At 46.4% G+C, this 16,240-nt stretch overlaps 1 protein-coding gene and 1 long non-coding RNA gene across 9 annotated transcripts in view; one reads left to right on the top strand and one right to left on the bottom strand.

Moving 5' to 3' along the window:
• LOC104923388 (RNA binding fox-1 homolog 3) overlaps positions 1-16,240 on the bottom strand; it is a 387,959-nt gene that overhangs the window by 47,794 nt on the left and 323,925 nt on the right. For 7 of the 8 annotated variants that reach the window (XM_019261510.2, XM_027284895.1, XM_019261511.2 and 4 more), the window contains one exon: positions 3,268-3,570. In XM_019261510.2, the coding sequence (XP_019117055.1) occupies positions 3,268-3,570 (303 nt within the window). The remainder of the gene's footprint in view (positions 1-3,267; positions 3,571-16,240) is intronic. The other variant, XM_019261516.2, reaches the window with a different exon arrangement.
• Positions 1-16,240, top strand: part of LOC113747018 (uncharacterized) — a 155,106-nt gene that overhangs the window by 135,816 nt on the left and 3,050 nt on the right. The gene's annotated exons all lie outside the window — the stretch shown is intronic.

Genomic DNA, 16,240 nt, shown 5'->3' with positions numbered 1-16,240 from the left:
GCATCTGTAGATCTAAAAATGAAAACATAATTATGAATATAGATGTTTATATTTATATAATCTCAAAAAAGACAGGAGACAAATGAAAAACTCTGATCTGAGTGTGTATCAAAGCCTCGTGTGTCTTATTCCTCGGAGTCCAGAAACTATTAAAAACTCATCATTGAGCCTCAACTGTTGTTCCTTCATTACCATGAACACACACACACACACACACACACACACACACACACACACACACACACACACACACACACACAAATAATCACTAGAGAACCAAACGTGGATTAATCCAGCGGGCTCGGAGCAGGAAAGTAGGCAAGTCAGAAAGTTTTGAGAGGCATCATGGGATTTTTTTTGACGATAACAAAAATATGGAATAACAGCAGCCTTTAAATAATCCAGGAGGGTTTTTTTTTTTTAAGTCGAGGAACATTGAGGATATCTATATCCTCTAAAAAAGGGAATTAACAGTGGGGGGGACATCAGTGGTTCCTCCCACCTACAGATAACACAGTCATCCCCGTTTTAATGGTGGCCTACATGCTGCCATCAGCACCTCGTCTGAAAGCTACACCGCTCATCAGAGATGAGTGTGTGTGTGTGTGTGTGTGTGTGTGTTTAAATGTTTGCATGTGCTCGCCTCATGTTTTCCACACGCCCTTGTGTGTTCACGCGTGTGTGTATGTTATCAGAGTCGCCCAGAATGCCCTTTGGAAAGTCTTCGTGCCGTCGACACGGGCTGTGAAAAATCTGGAATTGAGTGCTGCCCTAACGCCACTGCCTTAATTTGTTATCTGAAAAGAGAATGATTACTCATGAAATTCAACCAAACCTCAGACTATTTGAACTGAGCCAGATAACGAGCTCAGTTTTTTTCTTCTTCTTCTCCCTGGCAGCCCTCATCTCTGAGGATTTGGTAAAAAAAAAAATAAAAAAGTTGGGGGCTGCCTCTCTTCCTCAAGTCGCCTGCTTTCAAGTCAGCTTGTTTGAACATGGCACAGAGCGAAAGGTCCCCGAGGTCTGGTTCTGGACAACGCCACCTTCCCAGTATAGACTGGTAGACACAGACAGAAAGAGAAGAGAGAGAGTCCCTGCGCCTCATTAAAACACACTCTCCGATCTCTGCGGGGAATTCACAAAGGATCCATACGTTTCACTGAATTTTCACTCTCTCTCGACTCTTTTTAAGTCTTTAAGTCGAGAAGATGTGCAGAGTAAAGCGCCGTCGCCGCCGCCGTCGCCGTCGTCGCGGGGTGGAGGAGCTGAGCGCAGCAGAGTTGAGCCAAGCTGGAGGAAGGTGGGGTGGGGGTAGTCGCAGTGAGTCGCTGATCTGCTCCCTCAATCTGTGTTTCTGCAGGGTGCCCTAATCAAAGGCACCCGGGCCCGTCTGTGGCACCCCAGAGCAAACAGGCTGGGTCTGTCATTAAAAGCTGGGGAACACAGCGGTGGGCGACACTACACCAGCGGCCCCCGAGGATTAGACTCTCTGTTTACACCCCACTAATCTCATCCCTCTGTCCTGCCTGAGAAAAGACGGGTGGAAGTGTGGAGAGAGAGAGAGGAGAGCGTGGATGCAGAGAGTGAAGATGGAGGAAAGTGAGGATGGAGGGAGAGAAAAAGCATGAAGGGGAAAGCAAGGCAGAGCTCTCATCTCTCCATGGCCACCATCTCTGGGCTTTCTTCACAGCGGGTGAACAGATGAAATGAAATCAAATGGAGAGAGAGAGAGAGACAGTGTCGGAGGGGGAAGGCTGAACCTCCTGCCAAGTCTCTCCTCACTTTAAACTCTGGTGTGTGTCAGCCATTACAGTAAGTGCGGCGCATAAGCACGGAGCGGCTGGAGAGCGTCACACACAAATCTTCAAATCAAACACTGCGACATTACAGGGCGGATGATACCGCGCCACGCGACGCTACTGCACCGCCCGTGCTGCATAAGCACTTCTGCCGTCGCCAAATGTTCACAGCCGAGCGGTAATTGTTCGGCTAGGAAAATGCGAGTTATTACGCTCTTTACGAGTGACCCAGATCCCTCCCAAGAGGGCCGCGGCCTCGCCGTGACCTCGCCCGGCAGGTGTTTGCATATTAAAAGAGACGGGAAGGTCTTATATTCTTTTCTCCATCTCTGCCAACGTTATCTGTCTTTCTAAAGTTTGGAGCTAAGTCGTACTCCTTTTTATCTGCGCCTGCCTCTGAAAGTCAATCCCACGTCAAGGCATTTCAAGAGTATCACCGCACAAGAATGAAACGTATAATGTTTCATTTGGAGTATCTCGACGTGCAGCACTGCCACGGGTTTGTTTTTCACTTCCACAGTGCCAGTAATTTAAATATATGCACTGTTGGTGGTGAGGGGCCTGGCACAGTTACGCACAGGATAATATCTCCCGTTTAAAGGGATGTCTCAAACATTCGGATCCGGTTTTAGCTGATCTCACCGACCAAAAAGATCAAGGTGGTGGGAGGGTGTGTCACATGTCACATGGCACATCTCCTTCACACAGCAGGTAAATCAAACAGCTCAGGTGTACGTGTCATGACATCAGAGTCCTCCTGCTCCGTTCTAAACATTACCCCGAATTTCTACTTTTAGTCTCGAGCCTCATTTTTTTTTTTATTAGGAAAGGTCATTTTTGTTTGTGGTGGAGAAAACATTCAAAGGAAGGGAAAATTTGAAAATTACTTCCAAATATAATTTGCATCTAAGGTGGAGTTTACTCGTATAACTGCCCAAACCTTCAAAATAAAGCTGTGCAACTACAAAATGTTCATGAAGGAACATATTTGCAAATTAAGACACCTTGTTTAAAGTCATGTCTAACTGTATGTTATGATTTATCCAGTGTTTAATTAAAGGTGTAATTATTATTACACATTTTGTAGAAATCTTAAATATATATTTGAGTTGTGGACCAAACAAGACGTTTGAGGACATTTTTTCACCATTTTGGATCAAATAACTAATTAAATTAATCAACATATTTATCCATAATCAAAGTAATTGTTAGTTGTAGTTCTACTTTCAGGCTTTAGGCATCGGCAGACAACGGAAAGACTGAACAACTATCAAAGACAAGCCGGCTTTCCTCAGTGAAACGAGTCAGGGAGTTGAAACAAGTTGCAAAGATTTAGCTTCTGATTTCTGTCATTAGTTCATTAGAATCACAGATAATACACAGACCACAATCAGAAAGAAGCTTTGAGTTATGCACATTTGACGTTATGCAAAAGAAAAAGTAAAAAAATGATAATAATGTCCTTTACTTGCTGACAGCGTGTTGAGAACAGTGTTTGCAGGTGATGAAGGACACTGACCGGTGCGGTCGTGGTGGCGGTGATGGCGGGCGTGCTGTTGTCAGTGCCGGCCGGCTCGCTGTGCGTCTGTGTGGGCGTGTACAGGGTCATGGCGTGCTCGGGGACCCGGCTCTGTCCGGTGTAGTCCTGTGTCGGAAGCGGGTGCGGTGCCGCAAACTCTGCGGGGATGCCATTCTGTGGGGGTGGTGGGTACTGGGCTGGGGTGTACGGCTGGGCCATCGCTTCTGGGGGGTTGGTGGCCTCTTGGTTACCCTGCGAGAGAAAACACAGGATCGGAGGCAAAGCGTTAGAAGTACAGTCAGGATCAAAGTTAAAGTGCATTGTTTGATTGTACAAAGACGCGCGAGTTCACCAGCGCCGTTTGAAAAGCAACCGGGGAGAGTCGTCCTGCAAACCAACTAAGTCAGGAGGAAACAGCCGTCATATCACAGCTCGGCTCAGATTAGAGGATTCCTTGATCATTGCTAATGAACACAGTTTATGTTGTAGAGCATGACTCGCCGTTGAAGGGGCAAGAGTCAGGGGGGAATCTCAATTGCACTCTTGGCAAAGCACAAGAGGAAAGATCAATTAATTGATAAGGTTTTGATTAGGGCCTTTGATTTCAATGACAGGTCTGTTAAAGTAGCAGCTGCTCCCCCTCCGAGCGCTCGTACTTTTGAAAAATGAAGCCGCGTCTCACTTCATGAGCGTTTCCACCACTCTGCCTTTGTGTCTGTCTCTTGGTATCATCTGGAGTTATCCGATAAAAGTGCCAAAGTGATACCCAAGTTTTGCCAGCGGTACTTTTCTGATTCTTCACATTTTGAAGCCAAGAACAACGGCGAGGTTTTATTTACTTATTTAAATCGGGATCTAATGAACGAACAACAACGAGAACGCGTCCGAGAACTTCACGGACGATTCTCATTAGAGGCACGTTTTGGAAAAAAGTTTGATACCGAGCCCCGCTCTCATTCCTCCATATGCTTCCAGAGCACACAGTATGTGGTATCTACACCACATATGTTTTTTTACTCGGCGCTCCTGACTTAAGTGATAGATGGCCCTTTGCAATGAAGCAGTTTCACAGACCCTTTGTCTCGTGTGGATGCTTGAGATGATGAGCTGCAGAAATAATGGACTTTTCTGGCTGGTGCACATTGTTAAACTCGGTAATGGCTGGACTACAGAAGTGCATGTCTTATTGTTGCGAAGCACTAGGCTCTGCGAATCCAGACTAATGAGCAGAACAGTGAGATCAGTGCTGCTGGAGCGGATATCCATCCCAACATTAAAAAACGCAGAAGGGAAAAGGTGAGACAATAACACCGAAATCCAATAACACCCCCTGCAAATACCCTCAATCAGATTTAAAGATACAGATCATGCGAGCTCGATGCATAACTCTTTCGATAAGAGAGAAGGAGGGAAAGCAGCCAGAAGTGAGGGTTTATGATTGGAGAAAAACAATAACAGTAAACAGATAGAGAAGTTTCTGTCTCTTCTTTTACAAGCTGGCTGGGGGATGCTGAGATAAATGTGTTTTATTCTTTCTTTTTTTTTTTTTTTTCCTGTGGTGTTTGGCCTCTTTCTGGAGATTTCCGCAGAACGCTCTATCCGGGCAGGAGGAGGCTGTGGTTTTAATGAGAGAGCTGAACAACACTGTGCCGTAAATGTAGTGGAAATAATTCTACTCTGACGTGTTGGCAAACAAACCTCGGCCTAAACTGTGCTCTGCCAATTAAGGGAATGCTCCATTATCCAAATGAAAAAAGAGAGAAGGAGGAGGAGGAGGAGGAGGAGGAGGAGGACTGACCAGCCTCCTACAGCCTGTGAAGCCTCGAGGCTGCAGAGTGGACCCTCACTCCTGCCTGACCTAATCCCCCTACTCTTTTTCATTATTCCGTATTTCTATCTCCTCTGTCTCTCCCTCGCCTCCCTTTTCCCTTTCATGCTCATCTTTTCCTCCCCCCCTTCTCTTTATGCAGAAACTTTTTTTAATCTCTACCCCTGTGCTCTACTTTCCCTCTCCCTCCAGTCATGGCATTATATAACACACTTCCATTGCGGGGCATCCTAATTCAGGGAAGCTCTTGATGTTGGCAATTTTCGACTTCTAAGCGCCCATTTTAAAAAGGAGAATGGGGTTGGTTACCTTAAAAAAAAAAAAAGCAAAAAGAAAAGATGCACCTCCTGGAACGACGACTGAAAGTTCTACCCGAGCTTTTGCAAAGCGCCGACACGTCGACGCTCAACAGTCCGGCAGCCTGGAAACACCGAGCTGCAGCTTCTGACCGTCTGCACATCAAACGCTGTTCACGTCATTAACCAGATCAGAGCTTCACTTATATCTGTTAGTCAGGATCCGGCGTCCTGACGGATCTGCTGAGGAGTTACCGAGTGTGTTCACACACATCAGACATCATCGTAAACATCAAATCCAGAATCCAGGACAAAAATACTCCTCGTTAATTATTCAGTAAGACCCCTGCGTGAGCACGGCAACGGTCTCCATGCAGGACAAACCTTCATAGTCAGGAGCGTGTTATTTAAATTCTTCATCAGAACCAACATGCTGCCATGGTTTGTTCTCAATTCAACCCCACAACAAAGAAAAGATGATCTACATGCTGAAAAGCAGCATGAACATAAACAGTCGGTCTGATCTTCCATTCACGAGACAAATCCAGCAGAGTTAAATGCACTGAATGAAACTTCCTCTTCCTTTAGGATTTTTGGCACGACAGAAAATAATTTAAGAAATTCCAAACCGAAAAGTTCGACCCAGTCATAAATTCAGAATTACCATTGTTAGTAGACGTGTGGAGACAAACTGCTGACTTCACGTTGCTAACTTAGGCCGTCTATTACAGTTAGTGAGGCAGTCGTCATGGATACAGGCAGTCGAGCGCCGATTAAAGACTCGAGTTTACAATCCCGGTTTGGATTTCTTAAGCCGAGATGAGACAGGACACGGCCGCGCGGTAAGGGAGTTTATTTTCCATCTTTAAAACTTAACACAGGACAAGCAGTCTTCCTGTAACGAGGCCTCGGGTTCCTCTTTGTGGTCCAACGATGTGATTAAAGCAGGATGAGACTTCAGGACACACTGTGGGAACGTAGAGTTGGACTGTGGCGTTAATCAGCAGGTGGAGTTTGGGCATGAACCTTAAGAATGTGACATGTTTTTGTTCCGCCTGATATTTCTGCTGAGCAAGTCGTAAGAGGGTTTCTGGTTTTACTTTCTTGTTTGCTACATCCTCGGCTATTTATGTGACAGTTCCTTAGTTTAGAGGAATCTATGAGGTGGTTTACTTTCCTCTCTGGCACTGCTGTTTCTTTTTCATGCCTCAGTTCTACGAAACTTGTTAAACCATCATCTGCCTTCGAGTGTCCCGCCGAGCGCGGGTCAGGATCTGAATTGCGATGCTGACAGGGAACACAGGCCAGTGTATCTGTGTCAGGTCTGTTGCCATTTGAGCCTTAAACAAGTGCAAAGGACTGAGACAGAGCCAAGTGACACACAAACAGGATAACAGCCCGGAGCGCTGCGTTTTGGAAGAAAGAAAACTACCAGAGTGTTGTAGCGCCGCGTCGTTGCTGTTTCAAAGGGCAGCAAGGCAAAAAGCAAGGAGGCGGAGAGTACAGGCCTCATTAGTGGAACACAAAGTAACACCAGCTCTCATATGATCTTCGCCTTCCTCTGATGTATGTGACAAACGAGTTATTCAACTGGAAATGAACTGGGAGAAGAAAAAAGGCCCATGCAAATCAGGGGAGCTGTGCTCGTCCCAGTGCGACCAGGCGCCCTGCTCACTCAGGCTGACTCTCCGTCGTCAAGATAATCCACGGCGCCTGATGAAAAGCCCTCCACACAAACCAGGCAGGTACGCGGCACATCTCATTCGGCTGAGAGAGATTGCTGTTCATTACGGCTGCGAACGAGCTCTACGAGTCCTCGGTATATTTGGATCCCGGTGAGTGTTTCTCTGTTTACGGGTCCCTTCGCGGGGCTTTAATGCCCCCTTTACGTGGCCTGCTGCCACGAGCCGCCTCAACCTCGTCTTCGCCGACGCGGTGACGAAGAATAAAGACGAGCAGAGAGAACAGCCTTTATCGATCCCCCATCCTTTCCACTCCTCTTTCCCTCCTTCCCTCCATCTCTCCTTTCACCTTTTCTACTCCTATTACTGAAGAGCACAATAAAAAACACTATCTCTAATCTTAAGCACTCTCCTCGTGTAAAATTGGATTGGAAACCCTTACTTAAGGAGATCACTTCTGAAGCAGAGTTTTTTGTTTTTACGGTCCGCATCAGGAGCCGAAGAGGTCGCGACGCCACCGCTGGTCTGAGAGGAGCTGTGCAGTACAGCGCTCAGAGAAAGAGACTTTCACTCCTTCACTGGTGCGAGATGTTCAAGGCTGCATCCCATCTCAGCAGGTACAACGTCTTGGCCGCTCGCCAGCGATCCGTGATCCTCTTTAGCAGCGCCGGGGAAGGGGCCGTGTTGAGAGGCCAAGAGGAGCCGGGCTGTGCAAATAACAGGGAGCTGTTAGGAGGAACTCATATCGGCGGAGTGCTGCACTGACTCATACGCGCTGCGGAAGGTCAAAGAGCAACGCAAAGGCAAAATACAGGCAGGCCACTAATTGCGTTGCATTGAATCCGGAGGGAAATCACTCAAATGGGATCGGGCTGATCAATCTCAGCAATCTCGGAGGCCGTGATGGAGTGGGCAGCTTTATGGCTGCGGCTCAGCCACATGCAGCTTCGGATCATTTCTCACCGAAGGCCTTCCTGCTTTACATGAATCCAACTGTATGACACTAATAGTCTCAAGCGAGAAACGCTCCTCCTGATTCTATACGCGGAGCAATCCAAACAGATTTATGAAGAGCTCTGCAGTGTTTCTGCATAATCCAAACAGCATGAATAGTTAAATGTTGACTTAACATAAAGCATCGCTGTCTCGCTCCTTCATGGGAAACGCACACAAGCACAACTTTGCTTTGTCAGCGCGCAGATGACATAACATTTTCTAATTTAATCTTTAAGCTTTTTTTATTTTTTTATTCCTGCGCCTCATCCGGAGCATCGCGCGCTGAGCGTTCCTCTCTAGAACAATGCTCATTTGGTTTTAATGACCGCCTGACAGTGACAGCGGCAAACTTGTGACAAATCCCGCTGCGCCGTCACAGCACAAACCCCGAGCAGGGGTTTATAGTGAGGAGTGTAATGCAGCTCAGCGGAGGCCAACGCGCGGCAATCAGTTGATGCAACACAAACGAAACACTGAGTGGTTTTCAGCCTCTTGTTGTCCCCGGCTCTGCTGCTGATGCTCGGTTAATTGTAGCCCGGCGCTCAGACAGTCAGGCAGAGACGATCCGGCCCGAGATGATTTCCACAGGCAACTGGCATTCATTTTGTCTTGAAGGCGCATAAATAAAGGCTGTCTAGCCCGGTCCATTTTAATTAGGCGAGCCACATGATCTTACTCTAAGTCTCTCTGTTAACACTCACCAGAGGCTGCAGCATGTGTTAATTACAACCACATGCCACACAGTGAATCCGAGGTGAGCTGCAGAAAAGGAAGAGGTAAACAACAACAGGAAGAAAACACCTGAGCTGAGTTTCTCATGATGAGGCACATATTTGGTGCAACGGCGATTCCCCTCCCCCCAGTCAACCAATTACAGCGCGGCGCTGAGAGAGGAGCGAGCGGGGCGACGTTGGAGGAGCAGCTCTATTTAATGTAGATCCACAACACAACGCAAACCCCCGGTCCTCCTCCCCACTACAGCGGCTTTATGATTTCAAATAGGCTGGGGAGAGGGTTATTGTTTTGTCTCACATTTCCTCCTCTCCCATCTTTCCATTTTTCCACCTCATTTGTGGAAAAATCAATTCATGAAAAAATAAACACCCGGTGTCTTCGCCCTGCGTCCGACTCAATTTAGATTTCGTTCGTGTCCCCGACGCTCTTTTTTTTTTTCTTTTTCCGAGAGGCTTAATCGTTTTCACGTGTCACATATGTTTCATCCCCTCTAACGTGATTTTTCCTCGTTATTGGGGAGCTCTTATTTGCTCCGCAGCCTCGGATTGGAGGTATTAGAAAGAGAGTTCATTTTCCTCAATCCTCTTGCTGATTTCTTCATTACGGCGCTCGCACACGGAGAGAGCCCGGCGCCGAGATGGGACCGCTCTCAGCGACGCGACTTGCGAGAGTGTTACTATACCTCGGAGACGCCGGAGCGCCACTTAATAAACAGAGTAGACGGAGGATCACTTTGAACTCCGGTGACATGTAATGAACCTGTCTGTCTCAGACACAGCTCAGGCTGCAGAGCTCCAGCTCTGCATGGTGAAAAAAATAAAAATAAATAAATGCAGATAAATAAATAAAGAAAAAACAAAATCAGCCTGGAGGCCCCGTGAAAAAGCCATCAGTTACACATGGTTAGACTCAGAGCATTTTGCCAACGCCATAAGAGGAGATAATTGTCTGTTTCAATGCTGTTGCCTCTTTTGTTGCATAACAGATATTTACATCTGGGACTAATTACTCCAGCCTGGGTGTCAAAATTTGGATTAACTTGTGGGACTCATCCAGTTTGGTACTTTAGACTCATTTATGAGCGCGTTGCTTTGACCTCATCAACAAAAAAAACTTTCCCTCTCCTCTAAAGTTGCCTGAACGAAGTGATATCGACAAATATTCTATTAAAAATCCTCCCAAACTGATCTTTGAGATTGCTATTGATCACTAAGACAAAGACCCTGAGTGAGATGAAAACTCAACTCTGGGATGTTCTGTCATTCTGGTCATAGAAACCCTGCGTGGATCAATTCCACACGGTCGTCATGCCAGCACGCCGCCGCCGCTCAGACTGCAGATGAGTCGCTCGTTATTCCACGGGGGGGGGGGGATTAAAAAACGCCAACGTTTGTTTTAGAATCAGCTGATTGTCGTGTTATTTATTAATTTCTTTCTTTAATACGAAGGCCAGAGTTCCTCGTGGGGACAAAATGCCATTACTTAAGCATGCAGGAATCTCGACATGACATTCCTTGACCGCTGTGACAATGGCAAACATATGCAAATGAAGGAGAGCGCCACTGTCGTTATGACCCTGTCACGGAGGACTGTGACACTCGCAGCGGATGGCAGCGCGTCGGGAAGAGGAGGGAAACGATAAAAGACGAGCAAAGTGCGAGAGGAGAACAGGTGTAACGTTGTTGTCCTGTTATCTTCTCCGTCACTCTCTCGTGACTCCTCGTGTAATTTATTCCGTCGGCCTATTTGCCTCTTGGCGTCTCCGCGGTGGAAGGAGGCGACAGGTTCACATGGGCGGGATTCTTTGAAGTGAGAACGCAGACTGCTCCCCGCTGTAGCCAAAGCTCATCTAATCAGGGGCTAATTCCAGTTATTAAGATTTGAGAGATAACTTTGATTCATCACAGTCCATCTACCCCTATCGGTTAATCACTGTCGCGCTAAGCTCTTTTTTAGTCATCCTTTTGTTTCCACTCCCTCTGGCACGCAGAGAGGGGGAATAAGAGAGATAGAAGAGAAGGAAAGGGAGAAGATATTAACAATATTAATGACCCGTGATTCTCGTCTCCTTAATGAGAAGGGTTATTAACTGTGATTATCCATGATGAAATGGTGGTAATTCTTGAAAGCTTGAGAAAACTTGTACAATGGCTTGTCTGCTGATTTGTTCCTGTGATGTTTGAGAAAGAGAAAAGGTGAGCGCGGCGAGAAAGAACTTAGAGAGGATAAAGAGGCGAGGGGCGACCCGGGGAAACCAGAGATGCTCGCCGCAGGAAGCTCGGCTTTATTTATTTCTTTATTTCAGGGAAGCTGAAGCTGCAGCGTCTCAGACACTTCAGATCTGTCTTCTTCACACGGACGAATCCCGACTCTGAAGTTGTTTCTCCCTCGGCGCCACGTCGCCTTTCTCACACTTCCTCTCCGGGTTCCTCCACCGGTGGCTAACGAGTGGCCCAGCGACGTACGCGTACACCCAGCCGCCCATTTGCGAGGTTGACACTGCTGAATGGCTGTTTGAACACCTATGCCGCTCTCGCCAGATCCCTGATACAGCATTTCCTCGGCTCGCCCCCTTTTTTCATTCCAATTATAGGAAGTTGCATGCTTGTGGAGTCCCTGTCGGCTCCGTATGATTCCCTCAACGGAGAGAGTTGGAGTTGGAGTGGTGGTGGTGGTGGTGGTGCTGTCTGGTGAATCATTGATGTGCAGTCAGAGTGTTTCATTGCAGATCTGTGCACATGTGTGTGTGTGTGTGTGTGGGAGGAAAGGGGTTAGCTGCAGACAGATAACAATCCTGAATTATGCATGTCTGTCCCTCGTGAGGAGATGAGGCAGGAGGAGGGGAGCACGGGTAGGGTGGAGGGAAGGATGGCGACGGAGGCTCTCGCATCCCCTGGGGACAAATTTGGATAGAAAAGAGCTAGGTGTGGAAAAGTTGGGGGGCCACCCTGACCGCCTCAGCCTCTCTTTAGCTCCCGCCAACTCCTCAAACCGTGATGGCTGCTCGCCGCGCAGACAGCTGCAGGAGAGCTCGTTCAGGAAAACGCCGCCATGAAGCCAGATCTGAGGTAATAATGCTAATGGGGCGGGAGCGGCGGACCCGCCAACTTATTTGTTAGATGTTCCTTTTTAAAGTATCTCTGGGAATTTAAGCCCCCGGACCCCGCCGACGCTATCACCCTCCCTAAAATTACACTGTATCACGGAAACACCTGCTGGGCCCATTTTAGATAATAATCCCATTCCTACATGCCAGCGCGGCTCAGACGGGAGAAATTGGATTGTTTGCATTACTGACCTGTGGAGCAAGGCGGTCTGCAAAAAAAAAAAAAAGCAACAGCCCGGAGGCTTTATTAGATCCAATCAGTCTTTCATAAACAAAACCTTACTTTTCAAAAAAAAAAAGGCAACAAAAAAACTAAAATCTACTAAATGTGGATAAGGCAGCACTTTGTGGACACACTCCATTTATTTTCTCCAATTAAATCTCTTTAATTGGATTGAGGGCTGGCACCTGGTTTACACTCTGTCAACCACACGATCCACAATAATTGATGCCAGAGCCGTGGCGTGAGTGTGTGTGTGTGTGTGTGTGTGTGTGTGTGTGTGTGTGTGATGTGTAGTGATGGTGGTTGGTGGTGGGGGAGGAGGGATTTAGAGCATGTCTCACTACTCCACAATTTCACTGTAATCAATTTATCAATGGTCCGCCAGCGTCCACTGCACCGAGATGGGAAATGCCTTAACACTGCACACACACACACACACACACACACACACACACACACACAGCTTCAGATGTAAAATATACTCGTGTTATTAGTAAGAAGTGTGTATTCTGTGGGAACGCGTCCCCGTTAGGTCATTACCCGCTTCACCATTTTTGTTTTCTGAACGTCTTGTGAGAATTATTACTCCCCTTTTTATGTACTCAAATTAATCCGAGAGTGTATTGTTAAAATTAATGTACAATCGATGGTCATTAACCGAGAACTAAGTAGACTATACAGCGCCTATAAAATGCAACCACCCCCCCCCCATCCCCCCTTTTAGAAGTTTGCAGGTTTTATTGTCTCACAACGTTCAATAAAAGAAGTTTTTTTATGTGGATTTTTTGGGACTTAGATCAACAGAAAGAGTCGAAAACACACAACTGCAACGCGCAAAGTCCAAAATAATTACAGGTGCATTAAAAAGTACTTCTTATAGGCACTTTATGGCACCGTAGGTCCCCATATAAAGCGCAGGAATGTTGAATTAGTGATGATATCTGTAACACAAACACAGTACGAGCAGCTTAAACATGTAGCGCAGGCCCGTTACTTGTGTTAATGCACTCGCATATATGCACATTTAAACACGCATGCTAATGCAGCAGATTTACATACTGGGTTCTGTTCTGTAGGTGAGTGTTCACACCTACACCTGAATACAAAACGGCCCCGTGCAGAATACAAATGGTGTGCGCCCACACGTGGAAACACGCAGAGATACAAATCCAAGAGATGCATCACGGCGGCGCTGACAGCACCTTTAAGACACTTTGAGAAACACCCGGCTCCTGAATACCGAAGCTCCGGCGCCGTACAAATGGAGAGAGGCAGAGACTGAGCGAGAGGGAGGCCAAGGGAGACCCGACACAGTAAATAAAAATACAATTTCCTCCAGTGACATGCCCATTCTGTTGGAAGCCTGACTCTAATTATTCTAAGCACTTTGAGGGATGGCTTTCCACTGCATTAATCTACACATCCCACTAGCCCATCCACAGTCGATGCACTTTTAACTACCTAAGGACGCCCCGAAACTCTCCTCAGAACCTCGGGAGGAGGAGATTGACTTTGTACGGTGATGGGGGTAAAGTGCTTTGCCTGAGTGAATCTTTCTCTAAATCTCACAGCGCACAACAACACGCACAGCCGTGCAACAATTTTCATTTTCAATTTCAAACGGCGCATCTCTGCCTCCGCATAAAAAAAAAAAAAAAAATGAAATCCGAGCGTTCGCGTGGCCGCGCGGCTCAGGAAGAAGTCGGTGAATTCTTATTACTCGTGCGAGGGCGCGCTTGTTTTCCTCTGGGCAGGAAAAGCACTCGTAGCTCATTTGGAACTCTGAGATGAATCGATAAATCACCGGGGACCATCGATCAATCAATGAGCCTATCGATACTCGCCGGATGAAGCTCCTCCCCCCCCCCCGCCTCCTGCAGGAGGCCATCTTTGCTCCGAACATGTCGGGCAAATGGGCTTTTAACATAATAGCTCTGTCCACTTGTGCTGAGTGCAAGATTGATGCTGCCGTGCAGTGTTTACATGTTGACACAAGCTGTAACAGTGACACACACACACACACACACACACACACACACACTCTGATCATGTTTATCAAAATCTAAACAAGATGAAGCCATCTTTGAATCAGCTCTGCTCTCTGATCGAGGCTTTGCTGCACTGCAACATCGACTCTGTACAAACATCGGCCCCTCGGCGACGAGGAGGGGGAAAAAAATAAATAAATAAATAAATAAAGAAGAAGTCGACCGGCGGAAGCAGAGATCCATCTTTCCTAATTAATCAGCGCTCGATTTTAAGTAAAATGTTTGTGATAATGCGGCTTCCAGCTGCTGTTTGTGTGATCAGACAGAGGCCAAACTGCCACGGCACGCCACGAGGAGGAGGAGGACGAGGAGGAGGAGGAGGAAGAGGAGGGTGACATTTTGATGGGAGGCAAAACGCAGAATAAGGATGAGGCTGCAAAAAAAAAGAGTTAAAACCGTAAAGCCGGTGATATTCGATATTTCTGTTAATGTCAGGAAGTCACTCCACACTGGCGTCATGTTCGTTCATCACCACGAACACACACACACACACACACACACACACACACACACACACACACGAACACACACACACACATACTCACTAGAGCACCAAATGTGGATTCATCCACCGCTGAAAGTAGTCCCCCCCCCCCAAAAAAACCTAAACTAATCGGAGCTGTTTTTGGAAATACAACTATAAATTTGTGAACTCTAACAATATGACAATCACAGCAGCCGAATCCTTTAAATTAAACCTGGAAAAAGACACGACGGGTTCACTGTATGTCTCATATTACACCTCACTCAAACACATTTCATTAATACCTAAAAATCTAGTATTCACTAAGAGGGATCCATCTGTTATCAGCCCGAGCAGAGACCTGAAATGTGGAGACGTTTCTTCCGCAGAATATAATTCCTCACACTGGCTGCGAGCGCAAAGTGTTGGCAGGTAAATTAACTCTCCTTCTAAGTTACCATCTCCAACCCACGTGCCCTTCAGCAAAGCACTTATCCCCTAAACCGAGCTGCTCGGTGGCCCATCAGCAGAAAAGCGAGACTGTGCGCTGAGAGTTAACGTGCTGTGTGAGAGCACTGCAGGGCCTGGAAAAAAAAAGGAGGAGGATGCAAACTCAGCAGCAGGCACGTGTTGAATTAAGAAGGAAAAAGTCATGAAGTCATGAAGGGAGGAAACAAATGTGTTGTTAGTGTGAGGCCACAGACTTTTACCTCAATGGAAAAAAAAGATTCTTTTTGTTTTTATTCAGGCGTCTCATAAAAGATTTGAGACTTTTAACAACGCTGAAAATCAGAAAATGAGCCGGCTACAGAGAGAAAGAATAAATAAACTTGAAAGATGTAAAAGACATGACGAGCCGGGTCCTGGTTCTGATGATGGGTGAGTCGTGCACGGGTCGGTTCTGTGTGTTTCAGCTCTCAGTCGGGTGAAAGAGGTGTCAAACACACCTGAGAGGAAACCTTCGACCAGAGTTTGAAAAAACAGAAAGTGTTCAGGCTCAATGAGATTCAAATGTTTTCTTTTCATTCTTTAGATCTATCTATCTATCTATCTATCTATCTATCTATCTATCTATCTATCTATCTATCTATCTATATTTGTATTTTAAATATCCGACAAATGTTTCAGTTCTGTCTCATCGATGAAAACAAAACCAGTTTTTGGCCTCTGATCTATTTCATTATCTCGTCTTCGTCACGTTTCATTAACAAAAATTAAAAGTGATTTTATTAAAAATCAAAACAAACATTTAAAGAGCTGGAAAGTCCAAAGAAGGAAGACGTAAGCATAAAAGCACCAGAGACACTTAAAGAAATGATATTACAGATTTCTGTGTTTTATATCTATAGATGCAATAATAAAACACTAATGTTGCACTGCGGCTTGGATACTGCAGGTTACGACCTGCAGCAGGAGATGGGCCGCTCTTGTCAAGTATCCATTAATGATGAGGGCACTTACTTAATTCAATAAGAAACGCGGCTTTGGTCTGATGTGGAGTTCTTCTGCAGAGCGTCTGTACCAAAGCCAAGGCTGCAGAACAAG

This window comes from Larimichthys crocea, chromosome XII, assembly GCF_000972845.2.
Source record: "Larimichthys crocea isolate SSNF chromosome XII, L_crocea_2.0, whole genome shotgun sequence".
Classification (NCBI taxonomy): Eukaryota; Metazoa; Chordata; class Actinopteri; family Sciaenidae; genus Larimichthys; species Larimichthys crocea.
This window is presented reverse-complemented; position numbering and strand designations above follow the sequence as displayed.